At 35.6% G+C, this 24831-nt stretch overlaps 1 protein-coding gene across 1 annotated transcript in view; it reads left to right on the forward strand.

The window, feature by feature from the left end:
- The first annotated feature begins 5135 nt into the window (after nt 1-5135).
- Nucleotides 5136-24831, forward strand: part of LOC148956632 (coiled-coil domain-containing protein 137) — a 53962-nt gene continuing 34266 nt past the window's right edge. The window contains exon 1 of the mRNA XM_089096010.1: nt 5136-5294. Coding sequence (XP_088952136.1) covers nt 5218-5294 — 77 coding nt within the window. The 5' untranslated portion in view covers nt 5136-5217. The remainder of the gene's footprint in view (nt 5295-24831) is intronic.

Consider the following 24831-nt stretch of genomic DNA (forward strand, 5'->3'; position numbering starts at 1 on the left):
TTGGAACTGGAACTGGATCTTCTCTACCGGATTTCTTGTGGTGGCGCAGTGGGTTTGACCTAAGCTTGGTAATACGGTACCCAGAGATTGAACACAGCTGTAGCAACATTGCAGGGCCGACACAAGGACTTTAGTAGTCAAGAATCATCGTTAATTCAATGCAATACAATTTATTCTACTGGATCTTGGAATTTCTAATGAAATTGACTTGAAATTTTCGATGCTCTGAGAGTCTGTTCGATCTACTCCGTTTTTTTCTCGGATTCCGTGTAATTTTGGACTTTTGAGCCAAATTTTACAGAATCTTAAAAAGTTTGGGGTGATGCGTTTTTTCTTCCATTGCAACGCCCCTGCCTGATAGAATAGAGATAGAAAGCAGCAACTATTAGCTTTTACATACATTTCGGTTTCCATTATTTAAATTTTGTCCTTGTTGAGGCCTCCAAACTGGCTCTAATTTAAATGCTATTTGCAAGACGCTGCATTCTTCTTCACCTTCTACCAAACTAGCTGAGTTAATAGCTTCTTCTGTGTTCTGATGCACACAAAGAATAAAATCTGCTTTACTATTGTGACACGCACTGAGTTGAAAAGTATGATACTGTGATTACACGGTTTCGTTGACTACAAAGACAGGTATCATAAAACCCCAGAAATGGAGGAAATTAGACGCAGTTGACTACTGGATAGCAAGAGATTAAACAGTCGGAAGAAAACTTTTGATCCTACAGATTTTGAGTGTTTTTGCTTGTGTCACGGTTTCCTCGAATTCACATGTTTCATTATGTGGGATGTGCCCTTGGAGTTCTAAAGGGTTTAGACAGACTCGTCTGTTTATTCGGATTTGAAAGAAAGTCACTGGCGTGCTGCCAAAAAAATTTTCAGCAGATCACTATCATTTTCCCTAAAAAACAGCTATCCGTCACCGAACAGAAAACTGGCGTGGCGTCAGGGCTAGCAATCTAAAGCAGCACTAGTCCGTTTGAGTCCAATGCGCCTGTGCATGCTTCTCCTTTTTCCCAATAAATTCCAAGAACGAATTCTCCATGCTTGACCCAGACGCCACGCTGGTCTCTTTTTGGTGGTGAATAGCTGATTTCTACGGAAAATAATGGCGTGCCTCAAAGCGCCAGTAGAATTTTTTGGCGCGGCGCTGATTTTTCTTACTAGGAAAAATATTCAAATCTTTTTAAAATATCCCGAATAGCATATTGTTTCAATCTGAATAATCAGACAAGTCTGTTAAAGCTCTTTAAAACTCCAAAGGTTCGCACTACATAGTAACACACCTAAACTCGTGAAAACAGACACAAGCAAAAAGGTGTCTTTTCAGAGTTTTTAATTTCTTGATTTTTCACTTAATTCTAGCGTTCGCTTCCCTCCGTTTTCGTGTTTTGTGTATACATGTTGCTGTGCTCAATAAAAGCCAGAAATCTCAGTATCATTCTTTTCATTCTTTCAACCGAGTGTGTGTCACAGAATCGAAGCAGCTTTTGTTCTTCGTCTGTTGCAGAGCACAGAAGAAGTTTGGACTCAGTTTTCAAGTAGTTTTTCTTCATTAGGGGGAAGACGAAGAAAAACAGACAATTACTTCTTGCAAATACCTTATAGCATTTAAATTACAACCGATTTGGAGGCCTCAACTAGGGCGAAATTTGAAGAATGGGAGCCACAATGCATGTAAATTCAAGTTGATTCTACTTTTTATCTGCATTGTAAACAGGTAGTGGCGTCACAACAAGGGGTGAGGGGGCAGCCTCCCAAACTTTTAGAGATTCGGTGAACTTTGGACCGAAAGTCCGAAATTAAACTGAATCCGATAAAAAACGGAGTAGCTACAGAATAATCTGAGAGAAGTAAAAATTTCTATCCTATTTCAATACTAATTCTAAGATCGGGTAGTGAAGGTTCCAAATTCAGTTGTATAATTTGTAAATTCTGTGAAGAAAGTCTCTTAGTGACATATCTAGTTATCAAATTTAGTTTAAAGCAGAAATAAAAATCTGAAATCGTACCACAAGTTTGAAAAAAAGTTTGGAATTTGGCATGGGTTGCCCAAAATTTTAATTCTATTCGTTTTTTACTTTCTTAAATCCAAGCGGACATTTTGGAACGAATATGGTAAATTACAAAATTCGTTATTTTCGTAGTTTCGCCAAAGTGTCCCACTTTCAACTAAGTAAGTAACAACCATGAAATAAGTTATTGATTTTTAATGACAAATTATTCCCATTTTATCATTAGGAATGAATGTCGATTGACTTTTCCAAAGTGGCTTAGCACGCTAAATCACAGCAAAAACAAGACTAAATACAGACAGACTGGTAGCGCACCACCACGCCGATGGCACTGGTGGCACTCTGCCGCATCACCCAAATATTTCCCCACGCTGGCGTGTTCTTCATCAGCGCTGCGCCGCCGGTAAATTGACAAGGCGTCGGGGTGTACTCCATGTATTCTCTATTTTGGCCAAAAACACGCCGACCTTCGCCAACAAAAAAGCAACTTTGTTTTGACTCATGCGTTAAGGGCTAGGAACACGTAGCTGATTTAGTGGAACCGATTTCAGCAAGGGTATATTCCACGTCGAGTGATTATAATTAATAATGCTAAGAGGTGGGGCTTAGTGACGTTTTTCGGTGATTATTCATCATTAATTAAGATTAATTTAAGATAATAATTAAATTCGATGAATTGCATGCCTAAAGCTCTTAAGCCCTAGTGCATTACTTGTCTAGAACGTAATTAATGATGATTAATCACCGAAAAACCATCACGAAGCCCCGCCTTTTAGCATCATTAATTAGAATCACTCGTTGTGGAATACACCCTTGCTGAAATCGGTTCCTGAAATTAGCTACATGTGCCTAGCTCAGGGCTTCCACCATCCACGAATTTTCGGGGATTTCCTCGAAAATCTATGTGTCTCCCCGAAAAAAATTATTTTTCCCAGAATCCCCGAAATTACCCCGAAAATGACTCAACCATGGTTTGACCCCTAGTGACTATCCCTAGCAAACATTACTTTACATAATATAATTTTTCACTGCTCTCTTGTTCGTTAATTTTCGTCTCCAGTGTTACTTTGCATAAGAACCAGACCGATACAATTTAATTATAGACGGTTCTTTACATAATCACAAAAGTATTACTTTCTTTTATTTAGATTTAAAAGTTTCGAATGCAGTATTCCAAATGGTATAAGATTCTTACATTCACATCATTCGTGGTCAAGTATCTTGACAAAATCAGCCAAGAATTATACTTAAAGCTGTTTAGCGGAACGCTCAGTTAGATTCTGGATTTTGAAATTCAACTTCTAAAGAAAGAGAATTGTTTTGAAAACCGAATCATAAGTTTAAATTTGATTTTCTTTTGCTATTTTCGGTTTTAAAAATACTGTATTAATGTTTAATACTTAATAATTGAAAGCATAATATATTGAAGAAATTGATCTTTTTGCCAGGAATTCTTACCATTTAAATTTTTGTTTCATTCGGTGTGTAAAATTTAAGTTCTTTTCTTTTTATCTGAGAATTGTATTTGTCATACCACCCTTTATCCTCAAACGTATTCACCCAACACTTCCCTCACAATTATTATTCTGGTCCCTTCACCCGTGTAATATTTTCAGTGACGTAATATTTCAAACTGCAGTTTTAGGAACTTTTTACGGTCTTTCAAACCTGTGAGTTAGGCAAAGGAAATTTTACGGAAAATATATTCTACTCAAATTCGGGATAGCCAAGTAAATTTGTTTAAATATCTAGATCCTACCTTTACAACTTTTAATGCTTTAACAATTAATAACCCTGTATGAAGGCTAATTCTGAGATAAAATTCTTTTTAAAGAAAATGTGGTATAATTTATTTTTTCCTAAGAACTATCCCTAAATACGATCTTCTTACCATAAAAAATGCACAGCTCCCTCTCCCTCCTAATGAAGCAAAATTTAGTTACAGACTATGTAAAACGTCGGGGAATAGAGGATTAAAACGGAAGCAAACCAAAAAATATTATCCATAAGAAAATTTACAATATAGCTAAAAGTAAAAATTGGGGTATTAGGCCCATATTGTTTTCTCGTCAAGTTTGAAATATTTTTGGACTTATTTGAAACGCACAGTTGGTTAATAACGCCAAATAATGGTAGTGGAAAGTAAAAGAATTAGTAAATTTTATATGATTTGTAGCCTACAGCTGTCATGTCCAGGCATTAGATGGGCTGATATAAAAACGAGACTGCAATAAGTATTATATTTGGAATATGGATGATCACAGTGTTAGTGGGAGGGTTGGGGGTTTTAATCGGTGACTATATAGTAATTATAAGGTAACCAAAAGAAAGAAAAGCATAGTAAAAACAAACAATGAAAAAAATGTATGTTCCGAGGGGGTATTTTTTGCGGGGTACTTTCCGTGGGGAGTATTTTCAGCAGGGGAGCATTTACTGCGGGGTATATTTTTGTGAGGAGGGGGGGGGTATTTTCCGTTTTTCCGTTGGAGGATTTTTTTTTGAGGGGGGGGAGTAAACACCTAAGTCCTTAGAAGCAGCATAAAAACCAATAATGTCTCAATTGTCGTCAAAATTCCCTTTTTAATTTAAGTTTAAATTTACATGTTTAGTTTAGTTCTTGTTTTTTTTAAGTTTTAATATTACCCCGTACTTATAGGTTGAATTTGTCAATTTAATTTACTTATCTAGAAACCGCAAACAATATTTGTTTTTGTTTTTAAATATTATTAATGAATTTCTGAGATTTATGACTTAATAAAGAATTGCTACTGGTATTTACAGTTCACATGTGTTCACTATTTTTCTTTTTTTTTAAACAATTTGGAAGTTTTTGCCGCAATATCAGCAATAAGTGTTTTCAGCTATGGGTTCCAATCCCGGGCTCTGGCTCTAAAACCTATTTTGTAAAAGGCTTGATTTACTACGCAGATACAAGCCCTACTTGAGCCTGAAAATGAAGCCAAAACTAATTTCGGCTCCCTAATTTTTGCAACGAAATTCAATTTTGTTTTTTCCCCGAAAACTCCCCGAATTTTTAAGACTCGTTCCCGAATTTTAATTTTCGAGAGTGGAAGCCCTGGCCTTGGCCCTTTAAATCTCAAAAAAGGAGAAAGAGAAGTAATTTTGTTTGACAAAAATTTTTGTTTGACCCAAATAGTATTGACTGAATAGCCCGCTTGCAGAAGAAGAAGGAAGAAGGATGGGGCGAAAAATTCCTCCCAGGAAACATCTGGGATCCAAAGATCCATGGAAACAAATGGCAAAAAGAGAAGAAAGGTGGGTAGGGACAGGCTATTTTACTGCCCACTTAAACAGTAAACATTTCCGACATAGCGTTTTCCTGGTATTTCTAGCCTTTATGGTTAGATAAAAGATTCTAGCCTAAGCTACATCACTTAAGGTGAACATACTAGGCCTACTCAAGTCCTAGTGGTAAATTTAGGTTAGGCCTAGTTTGTATTACTGACCAATGAATAGGTCAGAACAATGAATCCCATTTACATCAGAAACAAAATCCCCCCCCCCTAATGTAGAAATATATACCCTGAATTGGCATAGGGTAAGACACCCAGTAGTTGGCCCCCTGCCTATTCTCGGACATAATCTTTTATACTATTTTAATCACTATTTACAATGAGCCGTTTGTATGTCCAAGTTGAGGCAGAATTGTCACTTGTTAGTAAATTCAAAAATAGGAGACGCTGTACAAGTGAAACCATTTGAATTAGTAACCTACTTGTTCAGAAATTCTTCAGAAATTTTTTGATACAAAAATTAAGGTTTCAGGTGGTATAATACAGTAATTAGAGTAGTTTAAATGTCAAAAAGTTTTCAAAGTGATTAAAGTGTCCAACTACTGGGTGTCTTACCCTATATAGGGTGGGGGGGGGGCTAGAATTTATTTCCAATAGAAATGATTATTATATTTGTAATCAGCATAAAAAAGGCATTGAATGATGTATTCACTTTATTCCTAATTCAATAGCCTAATATGATTTGGCATATATTTACCTATATTGCTTACTATTGTTAGCTGTGTTGGGAATTACTTAAGTAACAGTACTTAATTAAATAATCTTAGTAGCATACTTGTAAATCACATAATTCAGCAATATACTCTTGTAAATGGCATTTTAAAATCTTGAAATGGTAGGAAAATGATTTATATTTGAGTTGCCTAATAAATGAGGTTTGAATTGGGTAAATTTTTATCAAATCATTATTGAGTTATGAATAAAGTGAATATACCATTTGATGCCTTTTTTTATGCTCTTTATGAATATAATAATCATTTTTGTCAGAAATGAATTTTGGTATAAGTCTAGAATTGTGGCCCCTGATAAGGAGACATGCTAAGAAAACAATTTTTAATTTAAAATATGTATAATGATCCTAGTTAACATATTATCCAAGGGGAGAACCTTTATCATCAAGTCTTTCCTCTAGAAATCCTTCTTTTTCCAACTTAAAAGAAAAAAATTACAATAAACCACCATGCAGACAAAATGCATTAAATCTTTCAAAATTGCTGCTATAAATTGCCAAATAAGTTGTTTTATAGATAGTGCTATCCTGGCTGTTGTTAATTCTGTTTTTTTTTTTTAATTAGCAGTGGCAAAAATACAAAATATTAATACAACTTAACCTAAACTAACTTCAACTCAAAATCAACAGACTTGGCCAGGAACTTGGCTGGAATTAATGCTATCTGTAAAAACAATTTATTATAGTGGCAATTTCAAATTTCATTTTAGCATGGAGGTTTATTGTAAACTTTTTCTTTCTAGTTGGAAAAAGAAGGATTTTTAGAGGAAAGACTTGATGATAAAGGTTCTTCTCTTTAATAATATGTTAACTAGGATCATTATACATATTTTAAAGTAAGAATTGTTTTCTTAACATGTCTCCTAATGAGGGGCCACAATTCTAAATTTATACCTGAATTTTATCCCCATCCCTATTTATAAAATTCACAGTATATATTTGCACATTAGGGGGTGGGAGTAAATTTTATTTCTTATGTAAATGTAAGTTAAAATTTTCCCCCATCCCCCTGATGTGCAAATATATAACCTGAATTGGTATCTATTGAGGTGGGGGCTAAAATTCATTTCTGACAAAAATGATTATTATATTTATAAGAAGCATAAAAAAAGGCATTAAGTGGTATATTCACTTTATATATTACTCTTGAACAGCCTATTTATAAACTAGTGTGTTTTTAACCACTTTTCAGTAACTTAACTAGTGTTGATAGCCTAACTTCTTTTATGTGATTACCTTAAAATTACCTTAAATCACACTTGCTAGCCATATGGATGAGTCCAGTGTATGCCAGTTAGTGATGATAGGGCTGTGGGACATCAGCTTCATCCCATTGCATGAGTCATAGTTTGGTCTCCCATTCCTTATCAAGATTGGCTTTGAAACTGTCAATGGATGGTGAACTCACTGTCGTTTTGCTCAGATTGTTCCAGAGGCTTATGATGTGGTTGGAGAAGAAATGGTTCCTCTTCCTTGTATTAGCACGCTTCCGAAAAAGCTTTACTGAATGACCCCTGGTTCTTGACAACTGGGCAGGCTGAAAGAGGTCCTTGTCGTCAGACTTGAGCAGTTAGTAGGTCATTATCATATCATCTCTTTGCTGACGGTATGTCAGAGTTGGTAGCTTGAGGCTCTGCAGTCGGTATTCATACTCCATGTCTCTGAGCCCCTTTACGCATTTTGATGCCCGTCTTTGGACAGACTCGAGAGCCATCTGGTCTGTTTTATTAATTGGCGTGGCGACACACATTCCAAATTCTAATCTTGGTCTCACCAGGCTCTTGTAAAGTTTTGTGATTATTGCAGGGGATCTACTTGTCATTGTACGTTTGATGAAACCAAGAGTTTGGTTTGCCTTTGCTACTGCAGCTCGGGTGTGGCAGTTGAAATTAAGGTCTTTGTCTACAACAACCCCCAGATCTCTTTCAGAGGGACTCTCAGAGAGTGGCTGTCTCACACCAGCATTTGCTGACATCAAGTATTGCCATTGTGGGTAATTTCTTCCAAAATGGAGAACCTTGCACTTTTCAACATTAAACTCGAGCCTCCATGTCTTGGCCCATTCGCCAAAGCTGTCAAGATCTGACTGTATTGAGGTCACACCTTGCTGAGTTCCGACAGGACCAATGAGCTTCAAGTCGTCGGCGTACAGGCTAAGCTTGCTTGTAACGGTTCTTGGAGCATCATTAATATATACATTGAAGAGTGTAGGTCCCAAAACTGTTCCTTGAGGAACCCTGCTTAAGACCTCAGCTATTTCGGAGTAGTAAGCTCTGCCACCTTCACCAAAAACTCTGACCTGCTGCTTTCTTCCCTTTAGGAAAGACGTATTCTATTACAAAAATAGAATACCTTTGGGGCTCTTTTAAGGGCTCAAGATGCAATTAGCCCCAGAAGTGACTATTGAGTTATGAAAGAGCATAAAAAAGACATCAAATGATGTTTTCACTTTCATCTTAGCTAAATTATAAGGCCCACTAAAAATTTACCTAGTGCCCAGATGCAGATATCCACTCTTTGACTATTGGAAAAAATTAGTTTATAAGCTTATATAAAATTGTACTATCCAATCTCCTTATAATTAAAAATATTTTTGCCATCTAGTTGGAAATTTTTGCCCATCCCTATAGGAGAAATCTATATTTGTCAACTAGTTGACAAGAAACATTTCCCCAGCAAAACTTTTATTTTCCAACAAGTTGACTAGCAACTTCTCCCCAGCAACACTTAATTTTCCCAACTAGCTGGAAACAAACATTGCCCCAGAAAACAATTTATTTTCCAACTTGTTGACTAATAACTTCTCCCCAACAACACTGATATTTGCCAACTAGCTGGAAACAAACATTGTCCCAGAAAACAATTCGTTTTTCAACTAGTTGACTAGTAGCTTCTCCCCAATAAAACTTTATTTTTTCAATGGGCTTTCACCCTGGGCTATTTATTATAGGCTGGGCTATTTGAAACTGTGAGTGCAAAGTTCTCTAAGAATAGAAGGATAAATTAGTCAAATTTCCAAATAATGGTAATATTTCAGTTTAGCAGCACTTCTTAAAAAACATGATAGGCTAATAAAATAAAAATCTTATTTCATGCTCTTTTTCAATATATTAGTTGTTATCCTGACAACAAACAACTGTCCCTCCCTGATGATCCCATCACTATATACAAAACTAAAAGAAAATTCCAAAAAGTGGATGAAAATTTGATAGATGTTTTCCATAGAAATTGCCTACAGATTGTTCATGGTACCCAGGTGACTGACCATATTTCAAACAGTAGGCTGTACAAAAAATGTGGTTCAATCCTGTTTTTTAGGGCTATAATGAAAGAAAGGTTTAGATGGCTAGGGAACATTCTGCAGGTGAAGGTTGACAATTTGCCAAAGGTTTTCTTTTTTGGCCAACTGTCTAGGGCTAAAAGGAAAGCAAGTTATCCTTGTCTGGGGTGAGAGGATGTCATAAAGAAAGATTCAAAGGAAATGGGAACTTCTTGGGAGGGGAGAAGTTACTAGTTCAAAAATGAATCGTTTTCTGGGGTAATGTTTGTTCCCAGCTAGTTGGCAAAATTAAGTTTTGCTGGGGAGAAGTTATTGGTCAACTAATTTGGAAAAATAAGTTTTGCTAGGGAAAAGTTATTAGTCAACTAGTTGGAAAATGAAAGTTTTGCTGGAGCAACATTTATTGTCAACTAGTTGGCAAATTTAAGTGTTGCTGGGGAGAAGTTGGAAAAATTAAGTTTTGCTGGGGAGAAGTTATTAGTCAACTAGTTTGAAAATGAATTGTTTTCTGGGGCAATGTTTGTCTCCAGCTAATTGGCAAAATCGAGTGTGGCTGGGGAGAAGGTATTAGTCAACTAGTTGGAAAACTAAAGTTTTGATGGAGAGAAGTTACTAGTCAACTAGTTAGAAAATGAATTGTTTTCTGGGGCAATGTTTGTCTCCAGCAACACATGAATTGAAAATCAAGTATTTTGCAGTAGGCATCAAGATATGGCTAATTGTAGAAAAAGCCAAGACATATAGTCCATGTGGTTGAGAGGGAAATCTGGGATAAGCCCTTTTTAGGATTATATAAAAATGATGTTAGAGGAGATAGGATAGTAACATTCTATATAAGCTTATAAAGTAATTTTTTCCAATAGTCAAAGGGTAGAATCACCTTTTTCAATAAACTTTCACCATGGCCTATTTATTATGGGCTGGGCTACTTAAAACTGTGAGTGCACACATCTCTAAGAATAGAAGGGTAGATTAGTTAAATTTCCAAATAATGGTAAAATTTCAGTTTAGCAGCACTTCTCAAAAACCATGGTAGGCTAATAAAATAAAAATACCAATGTTCTTATTTCATGCTCTTTTTCAATATATTAATTGTCATCCTTACAACAAAGCAACCCTCCCTCCCTATTGATCCCATCAATATATACAAACCTAAAAGAAAATTCCAAAAAGGAGATGACAATTTGCTAGATGTTTTCCATAGAAATTGTCTACTGATTGTTCTGGGTATCCTGCTGACTGACTGACCGTATTTCAAACAGTAGGTTGTACAAAAAATGTGGTTCAATCCTGCTGTCTAGGGCTATAATGAAAGAAAGGTTGAGATGGCTAGGGCACATTCTGCAGATGAAGGATGGCAAATTGCTAGAGATTTGCCTTTTTGTCAACTGTCTAGGGCTAAAAGGAAAGCAGTTTCTACTTGTCTAGGGTGAGAGGATGTCATAAAGAAAGACTTAAAGGAAATGGGAACATCCTGCAAGGGAAGAAATTACTAGTTGGAAAAGGAATTCTTTTCTAGGGCAATGTTTGTTTCCAGCTACTTGGCAAAATTAAGTTTTGCTGGGGAGAAGTTATTAGTCAACTAGCTTGAAAAATTAAGTTTTTTTGGGGAGAATTTATTAGTCAACTAGTTGGAAAATAAAGGTTTTGCTGGGGAGAAGTTATTAGTCAACTAGTTGAAAAAGGAAAGTTTTGTTGGGGCAACATTTATTGTCAACTAGTGTGCAAATATAGATTTCTCCTATACAAATGGGCCAAATTTTCCAATTAGATGACTAAAATGCTTTTAATTATAAGTAGATTGGATAGTACCACTCTAAATAAGCTTATAAAGTAATTTTTTCTAATAGTCAAAGGGTGGAGCCCCCCCAGATGCTGAAATTTTGATCAAATAAACCATAGAGTATGTTGGATTGCCTTTTTATTTTCAATAAGCAGTCTATTGAAATTAATGGGAAAATAGGGTATACTGATAGGGCCATTTAATCTCAGAAGTATAGAAAGCTATGATTTGGGAGTTTGAACTGACAGACTATATGTCCTTAATGGCAGACTTTTGATCTACTAACAACAAAAGCTACTTAGGAATGACTAGCCATTTGCTTGATATAGATCTTAGGTGAAAATCTTCTGCTTTTACATGTTAATGTTTTAAAGGCTCACATACTTATGAAAAAATTGTTGAGCAGCTGAATGGTGTCTTTACAAGATATAAAATTATGGTTGAAAGAAAGGTTTATGGAGTAACTGTCAGTAAACTTCAGTGAAACATTTAGAGAATTTCCAATAATCTCAAGTGATGAAGGCCAAATAATTGGTGATAAGAATGACAATGAAGCAGGTCAAAATGATTTTTTCTTGTTTTTAAATGTTAGATAGATTCTTAATAATAAGAATGAGCAAGAATGCTTTGAGTATATTCCACTTCCTTCTTATTCTAGATGTGCCAGGCACTCAATTACTAAATTTACAATTGTGCTCAATTTGCATCCATAGATGCTTATGAAGCCTTGAATGATGTTGCATATAAATGGCGGTACTATGCTGCTTTTGCCACATATACTGCTCTCTGGTACTCTGTTAACAAGAGCTCAAAAGCTGTAGATGCTGTGAAAGAGGTATATAATAGACAGCTCATCAGGCCTGTGACAATTTGATAGAATCAAAATATGACAGTGTCAAATGTTTGACAGATTGTCACAAAAAAAGAGAAGCTTCATGATATCTGTGATGTTTTACAGAAATCTAGGTTTGGTTGTTATGATGTAGATTTTCTAGAAGAACACATAAGTCATAAAGCCATTAGCAGTTGCTCTGGATATTCTTCAAGGGGAAGAAAAGTGCTACTTTGGTGCAATTTACCCAACAATTTGGACTTTTGAAAAGAAGCGTATGAATCTGAAAGATTTAGAGAGATTTTGTCAGCCACTGGTATATGCTCTTCTTGTGGATCTGAAGAAAAAGTTTCCTGGACAAGACACTTTTTCAGGCCAAAGATTATCTTGTTGCCACTTCAAGTCATTCTTATTTCAAACTTAAGTGGTTCCCTAGTAAGATTAGGGATGTAGTTGTTCATTTCTTGGTAGAAGAAGCAAGAAAGTTTGATGATCCCAAAGCTGTTAACAAGGCTGATAGAGCTAGGTCCTTTTCTGATAATGAATTACTCTAAAATTGCCTTAAATTGCACTTGCCAGCAATAAGGACAAGGCTTCAACTTGTTAGGTGCATCCCATGTTGTGAGCCGAGTTTTCTTGCACCAGTGTTTGTCAACTGCAGAGTTGAAGGCCTCAACACTGAGCAACATAATATCATTCTGGGTAAGGGAGTTCCATAGGCTGACTATGTGGTTAAAATAGAATTTGTTTTGCAGCCTGGTGGTAGCATGTTTTTGATAAAGCTTCAAAAGGCGGCCTGTTGTACTTTGTGAACTGACTTCCTGGAACAGGCTGGGGATCACCCTCTGGTCCAGTACTAACTAGTATTTCATTATTACATCTCTTGCCTATGTCTATATGTGAGAGATGGTAGTTTGAGCTTATGTAATTGGGTAGGATATGTAAGATGATGAAATCCCTTTATGCATTTTTTTTGCATGTTGCTGCACTGATTCTAGAATTGAGATATAACTCTTATTTACTGGATTAGCAATGCATCCCAAATTCCAATTTTGGTCTGATAAGGCCCTTTAAGAGCTTGGTGCTCACAGCTAGAGATCTACTGCCAAATGTTCATTTTATTAAACCAAGAGTTTGGTTGGCACTGGCTACTACAGACTGTGCATGAAAGTTAAACTTGAGCTTATCCTCAACCAAGACTCCCAGATCTTTTTCACAATGACTACATATAACTAAATATGAGTGGCTGTTTTGAACCATTGCTGGATTCCATAAAATATTGGCACAAAGAATTATTTGCTCCAAAATGAATGATTCTGCATTTCTGGATATTAGATTCAAGCCACCAAGAGTTAGCCCATTTTGACAATGTATCAAGATAAGTCTGGACAGCTCTGGCACTTTGAGGGTCATGAGTAGGACCAATTATTTTTTAATCATCTGCATACAATAAAATTTTACTAGGGTCCATGGAAGTCATCCCTACAAAATATTTGATCAAAGAAGTCACATTGAACACTGTGGAAACCATGACACCATGATTCACATTTGATTTTTCAGATCCCCCCCCTAAGAAATATTTGAATGGGTACATTTTTTCAGGGATGATTTATCATTCTTGAAATCTTCTACCATTGCCATTAAAATAGGCCAAAGCTGCCACAGAGTCCTTGATCAAAGGCAAAGCACAAGGGTGAAATGGAGTTAAGGCTGACAAATGTAAGCTACCTGGTGTACTGAGCATATCTCATGTATATGATGCAATGGAGATTAGTGCCTATTCACAAATATCAAGAGAGGAAGAAATACTGTCCCATTAGTCTTTTCACCACCAGACTAGAGCATTAAAGCACCAATGTGCCCCAACCAAGAATGCAGTGGCCAGAACTGGCTCAGAAGCCAAGTATAAGTATGTTGCAGCTGCCACAGAGTCCCTGATCAAAGGCAAAGCACAAGGGTGAAATGGAGTTAAGGCTGACAAATGTAAGCTACCTGGTCTACTGAGCATATCTCATGTATATGATGCAATGGAGATTAGTGCCTATTCACAAATATCAAGAGAGGAAGAAATACTGTCCCATTAGTCTTTTCACCACCAGACTGGAGCATTAAAGTACCAATATGCCCCAGCCAAGAATGCAGTGGCCAGAACTGGCTCAGAAGCCAAGTATAAGCATGTTGCATCAGCTGATTCACAAAATCCTACATGCAAATAAACACCAACAAAACCAAACTTATGAGAATGCCTTGTCAGAAGGAAAAAAATTCTCCATCCATAATCACTGATGATCAGATGCTCAAAAAAGTCTACAGCTTTACCTTGGAAGCCTCAGAACTGCTGCAGGGCTACCTTTCAAACCAGCTGAAAGTCCATCTTTTCAGAAACCTGATCATTCTGGTTACTGTTCATGGGTTGGGGACATCAACCTTAAAAAATCAATTGCATCAACTAGCAAGGAGGTGCAAAATGCCTAATATATCAAAATATGATTCTAAATAAAATCAATCAGTAACAAGTTTGGTGTGCTAATAGAGTGACCATTAGTTGTTTCCAAATAACAACAGTTTGGGAACATTAGACTGACAAAATCTACAAGGAAACCACAGAAGAAGTGGACAAGTAACTCTGACTAACAACACATTTTATTTGAGTCAAGAATAAGACTAGATAGATCATCATATTGAGTCCTGGTTGACACTTTGTCAAAATAAATGACCCTAATATGGCCATTGCAGATTGACAGGACTTAAGCAATTGTTATGATTCAAGTAAAAGTTAATTGACTAAGCAGAACCCATCCAATGCTCCTTTGGCAGCTTACTTCAATGAACACCAGGTGTTTGTTTTCCAAAGGTAAAATGGGGCTTTCACTCTAGAGCTCAATTGGATCTACATAAGCCTTTTAGCCAAGCAAACATTTATTGACTATAGAGTCCATTCAATCTTTGGTGGCAGCTTTTTGTAACCAGCATAAATAGGCACATCATTTGTTGTTTCATTGGAGTGTAATGTAACTTATTTAGGCGAAATTCAATTTGTAAAGCCTGTTTAGTCTTTTTGGGGAGCTTTTTTTTTTAATAATCTCTGAGTTTTATTTTTGAAGGATGGAATGGGCTCATCAATTGTAGTTTCAATGGATTAAAATATTACGCAACTAAACATTAATTGACTCCATAGAGCCATTCAATTTTTCTCTGGCTACTTCATTCAATCTTTAGCAAGTTTCTATATTAGGTAGTTTAAGTGGGTTTGTAATTTAGAATTTAATTACGCCAAAATGTAGCAAAAGTAAACATGCATTGGCTCTGTGTCCTATTCAATCATTTTTCTTGTAGCTTCTCTTAATGGATACTAAATTTTCATTTGCAATACAAGCAATGGGCTAATAATAATAATAATAATTTTATTTCAACCCTTCATACAAATACATGTAAATGCTCGAAGGAGTTATAAAAACGAAAGAAAAAAATAACAAAAAAATCATACAATGCTACAAAACAAAATTAAACTGTGATAACTATGGAAAAAAAGAAAACAAACAAAATCAAAATCACGATTTTAATGCACAAGACTAGCCAATGGAAAGTCGTGTATTGTTCTATTTCGACTTTTGAAACAGGTATACAACTTATCCATTTTCTTACTTATCTCAAAAATATAGTACCTCTGAAAACTTAAGAGTTTCTGAACCATATGGGAATTCCCAATAAATATTTGCAATACCAAAAAAAAAATTGAACAGATTTGGTTACGTTTGGTTTTACTAAAGCAATTCCATAAAGGGGTTAAGAAAAGACATGTGGCGCAAACATGGCGTTACAGAGACAACCGAGCGTAATTTTGTCAAATTGACCTTTAGTTCATGCTAGCATACCGTAAGTTTTCTGCAGTTTTTCTTTAAGTGCGGCAATAACTAGATTTTTAGTAGCTTTGATAGAACTCCCATACCGGAGTCTGAGATATTCAAACTTATCCTTTTGGAGAACTGTCTTCCCGCAAACATCAACAACACGATTTGGCAATGTTTCGTCACTCAAAATGACAAATTCAGTCTTAGACGGCTCTATTGTTAGCCCAATATCACCAAGTGCAGACGACACGGCATTAATAGCTTTCTGTAAAGATTCTAAATTATCAATTATCAAAAGTAGATCATCTGTGTAAGATAGATGACTAGCATCAATTCCATCATCTATCAAAAAATCTTCTATCAATTTTGTTGCAGAACGTATTGCATTGTTAAATATCACAGGGCTGATTAATGAACCTTGTTTAACACCCCTACGTTTATCTATAGGTCCAGAAAGCTGTCTGGCAGACCGAATTTTTACTTGAGATTTTCGATACCATTGCCACAGACAATTACAAACTGCCCTTAGTAGTGACAGGACTGCTTGCGAATGTAAGACAGAATCAAACGCCTTAGATATGTCTATTGCGCAGACGAATAACAGAGTTTTTCGTTTCTTAAACGTTTCAACAATTGAAATAAAAATTGCATGTGCATTATGAACTCCAAGACCGGACCAGAAACTGAACTGATTGTCACCCACTTCCGCTCGCCCTGCCACTATAGGGCACAGTATCTTCTCCAGTAACTTTGCTAGAACTGAACAAATAGTGATGGGCCTGTACGAAGAACAATCTTTAGGGTCTTTCCCCTTCTTGTGTATACAGGTAACGACCCCCTGACACAAACCTTGTGGGACAGACTGTTGCAATACTATTGCTTGGAACAATAAAGCTATGTGACTAAACAGTTTAGGGGTACCATACCTCAGATTTTCCGGCTGATTACCATCTGCCCCAGGCGATTTTCCTAAAGAAAGAGGACGAACAAAAGATTCAACACACAACAGGGTAATAGTAAGCCAGTTGCTGTATTGGTTTAGTCACTCAAAATGCTGCATCAGAACGTCCTGGAAATTACTTTCTAATAATGGAGGATCAGCCGCAAACATTGAAAAAAAATGTTCAAACCATCTATTGATTTCAATGCTATCAGGCGGCGACAAAGAAGAACGGATAAGTTTAGACACTTCTTGCCATAGCTGACGAGGATTATTTTTTATTTTCCGCAATAGCTCCTTAACCCGACTTCTTTTCCAAGATTTCACCTTCTTTTGATATTGGTGTTTACTCGACTTCATAATTTTAAAAACCCATCCTGAACGTGGTCTTTCAGAATCAACCAAAATTTGTCTCCAAAACACATGGCAAGACTTTTCAACCTTCAAACCAGGAAAATCTGACCAGCCTCTCTTACGGGAATTCAGCTTTATTTTTTCCAACGGAACTGCAACGGATGCAGCCATTTTCATACTACTATATAATCTAGAGTTTAGTTGATCTTAATACACAAGTAAATATTCATCAGTCTTAGTATAAATTAAATAAGAAAAACAAGTTTTTTCAACGGAAAGTAAGGAGCAACATTAAAACTTAAAACAAACAGAACTTATTTTGCATATGAAAAGGGCTGTCCCCTCCTCAACGCCTTGCTCTTTATGCTAAAGTTTGACTCTTTCTCACAACTCTACTTTTTAAAACAATAAGAAACTAAACTTGTAAGATGTATAAAACTAAACTTGATGAAACTTATATATTTGAAATCAGCATAAAAAATCTGATTATTTTGATGTATCTATTGGTATCAAAATTCTGTTTTTTAGAGTTTTGGTTACTATTGACCTGGGTTGCTCCTTACTTACAGTTTGTTACCACAAATTGTTTGATTTTATTTATTATTGTGTATATGAGGTTTGCCCCCTTGGCAATACCTTGTTCTTTATACTAAAGTTTGCATTTTGTTCCAAATCATTAAGAACCACTCCTGAATCACAAAGGCTGTTTGATTAGAATAAATTTGAAAGTACTAAAAAAAACTTTAGCATAAAGGGCAAGGTTTTGACAAGGGGATGAACCCCCTCAAATACGTAATAATTTCTGTTTGTTTTAAGTTTTAATGTTGCTCCTTACTTTCAGTTGAAAAAAAAATTATTTTTTATTTAATTTCTGATAATTTTTTTTAATGCTGGGAAATCTGGTGCCCATTTCATGGAAAAATTGTCTTCCTCAATGAAAAATTCTTCCATGGAAAGATCCTCCTATGTAACCCCCTCCCCTGCCCCCCCCACTCACACAATCCCCCCTGAAAATGTCTGTATACTTCCCAATAACCAATACTATCAGAGGCAATGCTATAGCATTGCCTGTAGTAAAGGCCATATGGCTCCAATGTTTTATTATTATTTTTCTCCCAGAGGCACTTCATACAGAAGGGGTTGTTGTATAGACTTTAAAGGGGGCTCATTCGATTGGAAATCAAGAGTTCTAGTGCCCTTTTTAAGAGTCAAAAGTGATCAGAGGGCAACTACTCCCCCCCCCCCCACGCCCCCTTTTTCCCAAATGCATCCTATAAAAATTTTGAGATAGCCATTTTGTTAAAAATAGTTCAATGATCACATAAAAAAAAACTCCAGTGTTGACACAACCCCCAAGGGCCTGGGGGCAGATGTTGTAAGTTATGCCCTGGGGGCATATATGGTTGTTATGGAAGGAATGCACATATAAACTTCAGAGAGGGCTCATTTGATTGGAAAATGAAAGTTTGAGTTCACTTTCTAAGAGTCAAAAGATATCTGAGGCCCACTAGCCCCCCCCCCCCCATGCCTTCTTTTTCCAAACCAATCTGATGAAAATTTTGAGATAGACATTTTGCTAAAAATAGTTCAAAGGTTGGATAAGAAAAACTCTGGTTTCAATACAATCCCCCAGGGCCCTGGGGAAGGCGCTCTAAGTTGTGCCCTGGGGGCATATATGGTTCTTATGAAATGGATGCTTGTATAAACTTCAGGGAGGGCTCATCTGACTTGAAGTTGAGAAATTTAGTTTAGTATTTAAGAGTCAAAAGATATCCGAGGGCAACTAGCCCCCCCCCTCCCGCACACACATCCTTTTTTTCCCAAACCCATCCAATAAAAATTTTGAGGTAGCCATTTCGTTAAAAATAGTTCAAAGGTCAGATAAGAAAAACCCCTGTGTCAACACAACCCCCCAGGGCCTGGGGGGCAGACATTATAAGTAGTGCTCTGGGAGCATATATGGTTCTTATGGAAGGGATGCTTGTATAAACTTTGGAGAGGGTTCATTTGATTGGAAATTGAAAGTTCTCTTTCACTTTTTAAGAGTAAACAGAGACTGGAGGGCAACTAGCCCCCCCTCCAAGTCCTAATTTCCTCAAACCCATCCAATAAGAACTTTGAGGGAGCCATTTTTTCAAAATGGTTCAAAGATCATATAGCCTAACAAAAACTGCAGGGTTGACACAATCCTTCAGGACCCAGGCTAGGCATTGTAAGTTATGCCTGGCAAGCATATATGGCTGTTATGGAAGGGATGCTTGTATAAATTTCAGAGAGGGCTCATTGAATTGGAAATTGAAAGTTCTAGTTCAGTTTTTAAGAGTCAAAAGAGATCGGTGGGCAACTATCCTCCCCCCACTTTTCTTTTCCCCCAAATGCATCTGATAAAAATTTTGATATAGTCATTTTGTTAAAAATAGTTCTAAGGTCATTTAATGAAAACTCTAGTGTCAACACAACCCCCCGGGGGCAGGCCCTGCATGTTATGCCCTGGTGGCATATATGGTTCTTATGGAAGGGATGCTTGTACAAACTTCAGAGAGGGCTCATTTGAAATTGAAAGTTCTAGTTCAATTTTTAAGAGTCAAAAGAGATTCGAGGGCAACTAGCCCCACCCCCATGCCCTTTTTCCCAAACCCATCCAATACAAATTTTGAGATAGCCTTTTTTTTAGAAATATTTCAAATGTCAGATAACAAAAACTCTGGTGTCAACACAACCCCCCAGGGGCAGGCATTGTAAGTTATGTCCTGGGGCAGTCTATGGTTCTTATGAAAGGGATGCCTGTATAAACTTCAGAGAGGGCTCATTTGATTTGAAATTAAAAGTTCTAGTTTGCTTTCTCTGAGTCAAAAAGATTGGAGGGCAACTAGCCGCCCCCCCTCCCTCCACGCCTTTTTCTTCCCCAACCCCATCCTATAAACATTTTGAGGCAGCCATTTTGTTATAAATAGTTTCGAATATCAGATATTAAAGCTCCAGGGGCAACAAAACGCCCCAGGGCCCAGAGATAGGCATTATAATATGCCCTGGGTGCATATATGGTTCTTATAGAGTGGATGCTCGTTTAAACTTCCTTAAGGGCTCATTTGATTGAAAATGGAAAGTTATAATTCACTTTTAAAGAGTCAAAAGAAATCAAGGGGCAACGAGCCCCCTCCCCCCACACCCTCTTTTACCCAAATCCATCTGATAAAAATTTTTGATAGCCACTTTGTTAAAAATAGTTCAAAAATCAGATAATAAAAACTCCAAAGTGGACACAAACCCATTTTTTTACTTTGATTTTGTTACTTTGATACTAGTTTTGATACTTTGATGAAGATTTGATTTTTAAAAAAGAGTTTCATTTTGAAGCAAGGTATTTTGATAAACTTGAAACTTTTTGCAATCAAAAACACACAAAAATTAATAAAAAAAAAACTTTCGAAGAATAAGTATTTAAAAGAAATTTAAAGGCAATATTAACATTGATACAACCAGATACAAATACCGTTTAAAATTCAACCTCAAAATTACCAGGACTTACTATTAAAGAATAAGTGATTCCCAAAACAAACAGAAATTAAATAAACAATCATAGCAAAAAACATACAACAAGTAATAATATAAACGAATAAATAAATCTTAAAGCAAGTAATGCTTAAATTGAATATGCAAATCAAGCTTAAACCAAAAAAAAATATTTTGCTATTGAAGTATAAATGAAAATCAAAACAAACAGAAATTAAATAAACAATCAATCCAAACAAACATACAATAGATACTAATGTAAATGAATCTTAAAACGAGTGAAACTTAAACTGAATATGCAAATAAAGCTTGAAACAATCAAAACTCACTGCAAACAAGAGTCTGGGTATCGCCTCCTTTGTTCACTGTAAAAGTCTAAAACCTACTGCTTCATGGCGCTTCACTGAAAACTATATGTGTCTTGAACCGTCTTGGAAAGTATAAACAAAATCAAATTGGATATTTGATATATAATGATAATAATTGTTTAAAGATCCATCAGTTCAAAATTTATTTCACTATAATTTTATTTTCATTTTCAATGCTGTAAGAACTGGAAAAGAAAATATTTGTAACATAATTCGTTTTCAGTGAAGCGCCAATGTTGCCGTTGGCTTTAGGTTTCTACAGTTATGGAAGGGACAATTTTAGAAAGAACTAATAAATTAAACTGAATATTTGTTGAATAATGATATTAATTGCTGAAAGTTCATCAGTTAAAAATTTTACTGTAATTTTAATTTTTATTTTTAATATTAAATACAAAAGAAAGTACTTGTAATACAATTCGTTTTCAGTAAAGCACCATGATGCAGTAGGTTTCAGACTTTTACAGTGAGAGAAGGAGGTGATATGCAAACTCTTGTTTGTAGTGGGTTTTGTTTGTTTCAAGCTTGATTTACATATTCAATTTAAGTTTAACTCATTTTAACATTTATTTATTCATTTACATTAGTATCTATTGTATGTTTGTTTGCATTGATTCTTTATTTAATTTCTGTTTGTTTTGAGTTTCATTTATGTTTCAATAGCAAAATATATTTTTTTTTTAAGCTTGATTAGCATATTCAATTTAAGCATTACTCGCTTTAAGATTTAGCCTATTTATTCATTTATATTATTACTTGTTGTATGTATTTAGCTATGATTGTTTATTTATTTTCTGTTCGTTTTGGATTTCATTTATTCTTTAATAGATATTTCTGGTCATTTTGAGTTTGAATTCTATCAGGTATTAGTATCTGCTGATCGTATATTTAAAATAGCCTTTACTATTATTTGAAAAACTTCTTTTTTGAAAGTTCTTTTTTAATTAATATGTAAACAATGGGCAAAGTTCATAACTTGCAGCCCTTCTCCAGGGGATTGTGGGGGATTAAGTCATCCTCAAAGACATAGTTATTAGATTTTTCAATTATGCTGAACAAAATGGCTGTCTCAAAATTTTGATCCAGTGACTTTGGAAAAAAGGAGCGTGGGAGGGGACCTAGTTGCCCACCATTTTTGGGTCACTAGAACTTTTAATTTCTCTTCGAATGAGCCCTCTCATGATATTGTAAGACTACTGGGTTGATACAATCACCCCTGGAAAAAAAACAAACAAATGAACAACCATCCATCATCTTTCTTCTTGCAGTGGGGTTCTCTGATACACTGAATCTGATGGTGGGATTTTCGTTAAGATTTTATGACTTTAGGGGATGTTCGCCCTTTTTCGAAAATAAGGGGAATATTCTCAGGCTCATAACTTTTGATGTGTAAAACTAAACTTGTTGAAACTTATATATTTGAAATCAGCATAAAAACTCAATTCTTTTGATGTGTCTATTGGTATCAAAATACCGTGTTTTAGATTTTTGATTACTATTGAACCATGTTGCTCCTTACTTTCAGTTTGTTACCACAAACTGTTTGATCAAGTAAATATTCGTTGACATTGTAGAACCCAGACAATATGTTTCTGGCTACATCCTTTAATGAGCACCAGCTTTTCACTGTTGGAACGTGCAAGATGGAATGAGCTCATCATTTTTAGTTGAATAGAATTTCAGTTTAACACAAGTAGACATCCACTGACTAAGTATAGCCCATTTCACCCTTAAATGATAGCTTTTTTTAATATGCACTTATTTCTCAATTGCCAAAGGTGGAATGTGATTCTCATTTAAAATTTAATCATATCTTGAAGTAATACCAGTCAACAGTTAATTTGTTCTGTAGAGCCCATTCAGTCCTTCTGTGGCTACCCTCAATTTGTACCAAGTCTTAACTTTTCTTGAGAAGAATAGTCTCATCATTTGGGTTTAACAAGATCAGAGGAAGCACTGCCTAAGTAAAGATTCATGTATCTTTTGAGAGTCAAACAGTTGTGTGAATTTTTTTGCCATGTATTTGAATCTTCAATTGTGTATTTGTGTCCTTTCTTTTTTGTTTTATCTGTAGTGATTACTCCGTTTATTGTTTCTTTTTATGATGGGCAATAAATAAAATAAAAATAATAATAATAGTATATTGTTCTTTTTTTTTTTTTTTTTTTTTTTTTTTTTTTTTTTTTTTGCCAGTTTATGTGTAAGGGTAGTTGTAGAAACTTAGGATCAATATGATTTAGTTGAAAAATGAAAGTTCTAGTGTCCTCTAGGAGTTGAAAAGTGGTCAAAGGGCAACCAGCAGCTTCCCTTCCATCTTTTGCTACCTGGCCCTCTGTAAACCCCCAAGACCTCTGATGCAAATTTTGACATACGTATTTTTTTCAAAAATCTCAAAAAAAACCATTAACGTGCTTCTGAGGCAGACATGGCCCCCACAGGCCTTGGGACAAGGGTTGAAAATTATTAAAATTGTGATTGCTTAGGTGTATTTTTTATGGGGGGGGGGGGCACGAAGAGGGGCATGTTTGATCTTGGGTTTTCAGGGATTATTTTCTGGACCAAAAAAACTCTAACTCTGTTTTATTATTGGGGGAAAGGGGTAAAAAACTTTTTGTTCCTGATCATTCTGGAATTTCCCAGCTTAGGCGCTTGACCCAAGACGAACCTAATTTACAAAAAAAAAAAAAATAACTAAAGGGCATTCAAAAATAAGTCAAAAATTATATCTATATATAAAAAAAAAGGTCCTTATCAAAAGGCTGGAAAATGACCAAAGAACTTTTTTTCCTTAGTCACTTGGCATAGAATAGTTGACTCGTAGAAACTTTGGAGGAGGCTCAATTGATCTGAAGTTAGAGGCTCTAGTGCTCAAGTGATTAGATGGCAACCAGATCCCCTACCTTCTCTTTTTTACTACCCACCTAGGGTCAAATCAAAATTTTAAGGTAACAATTTTCTCAGAAACCTTGAAAGTTCAAAAAGTATGCCTTGAAGTATATTTTGTTTTTAATAAAGTGTGAATGACAATTGGGCTTTTAGAAAGTTTAGGGGGTAGTAGTCCACTTTGTTTGCAGTAGGCTAGTTTCAGTTTGTTCCAAGTTTGACTTTGTTATTTATTGTCATTTTGGTATTCATTTGGTCATCTACCAATCCTTGTTATCTTTATTGAGTCTGTGTGAGGTCCAGATGTCTAGAGTTGCTTGTTTTTCAATTTTACCTTCATTATTTCTTTTTTTTTTGTGACTTAAATGATGTTTTAAAGATTATGATGTTGGTAGACTCGAAGATGGCAATCTGAGAGAAGCTTTCCAGGAACAGTTAAATACTAAATTGGAGAGTTTAAAATTTGACAGCATAGAAGATGGATGGAGCAATCCTAGGAAAACAATTTGTGAAGCTGCTGATGGTGCCTTAGGGAAGAAAAGAAGGTGGTTGCTTGGAACGCAGCTAGGAATATTAATGATAAGGCTTTATTTTTAATAGAGAGCAGAAGGGGCTTGTACAAGAATTATCTGAGTGGTAGATTGTATGAAAACAAAAGGAATAAAGAAAGTGGAGAAAGCATTAAAATATGAATTAATGTGATGTGAAGTGGAGACCATGGATAAAAATGTCCCAGGATCTAGAAGATGCAGCTAGACAGTATAATAGTAAAATATTGTACTGGTATGTTAATAAATTGAGAGGGAGGAGTTATTCTCGACTTCTCCCAGTTAAAGATGTTAACAGGGCTGTAATTATTGATAAGGAAAGAGTTAAAGAGAAATAGGCAGAATATTTCTGAGAATGTGCTAGACCAGAATAGAGTTGCAGGAAAAGATACAGAGTAAAATGATAAAGTTTGTGAT

Source organism: Artemia sp. Qi Xiang Cuo, chromosome 1 (genome assembly GCF_049724085.1).
Source record: "Artemia sp. Qi Xiang Cuo chromosome 1, ASM4972408v1, whole genome shotgun sequence".
Classification (NCBI taxonomy): domain Eukaryota; kingdom Metazoa; phylum Arthropoda; class Branchiopoda; order Anostraca; family Artemiidae; genus Artemia; species Artemia sp. Qi Xiang Cuo.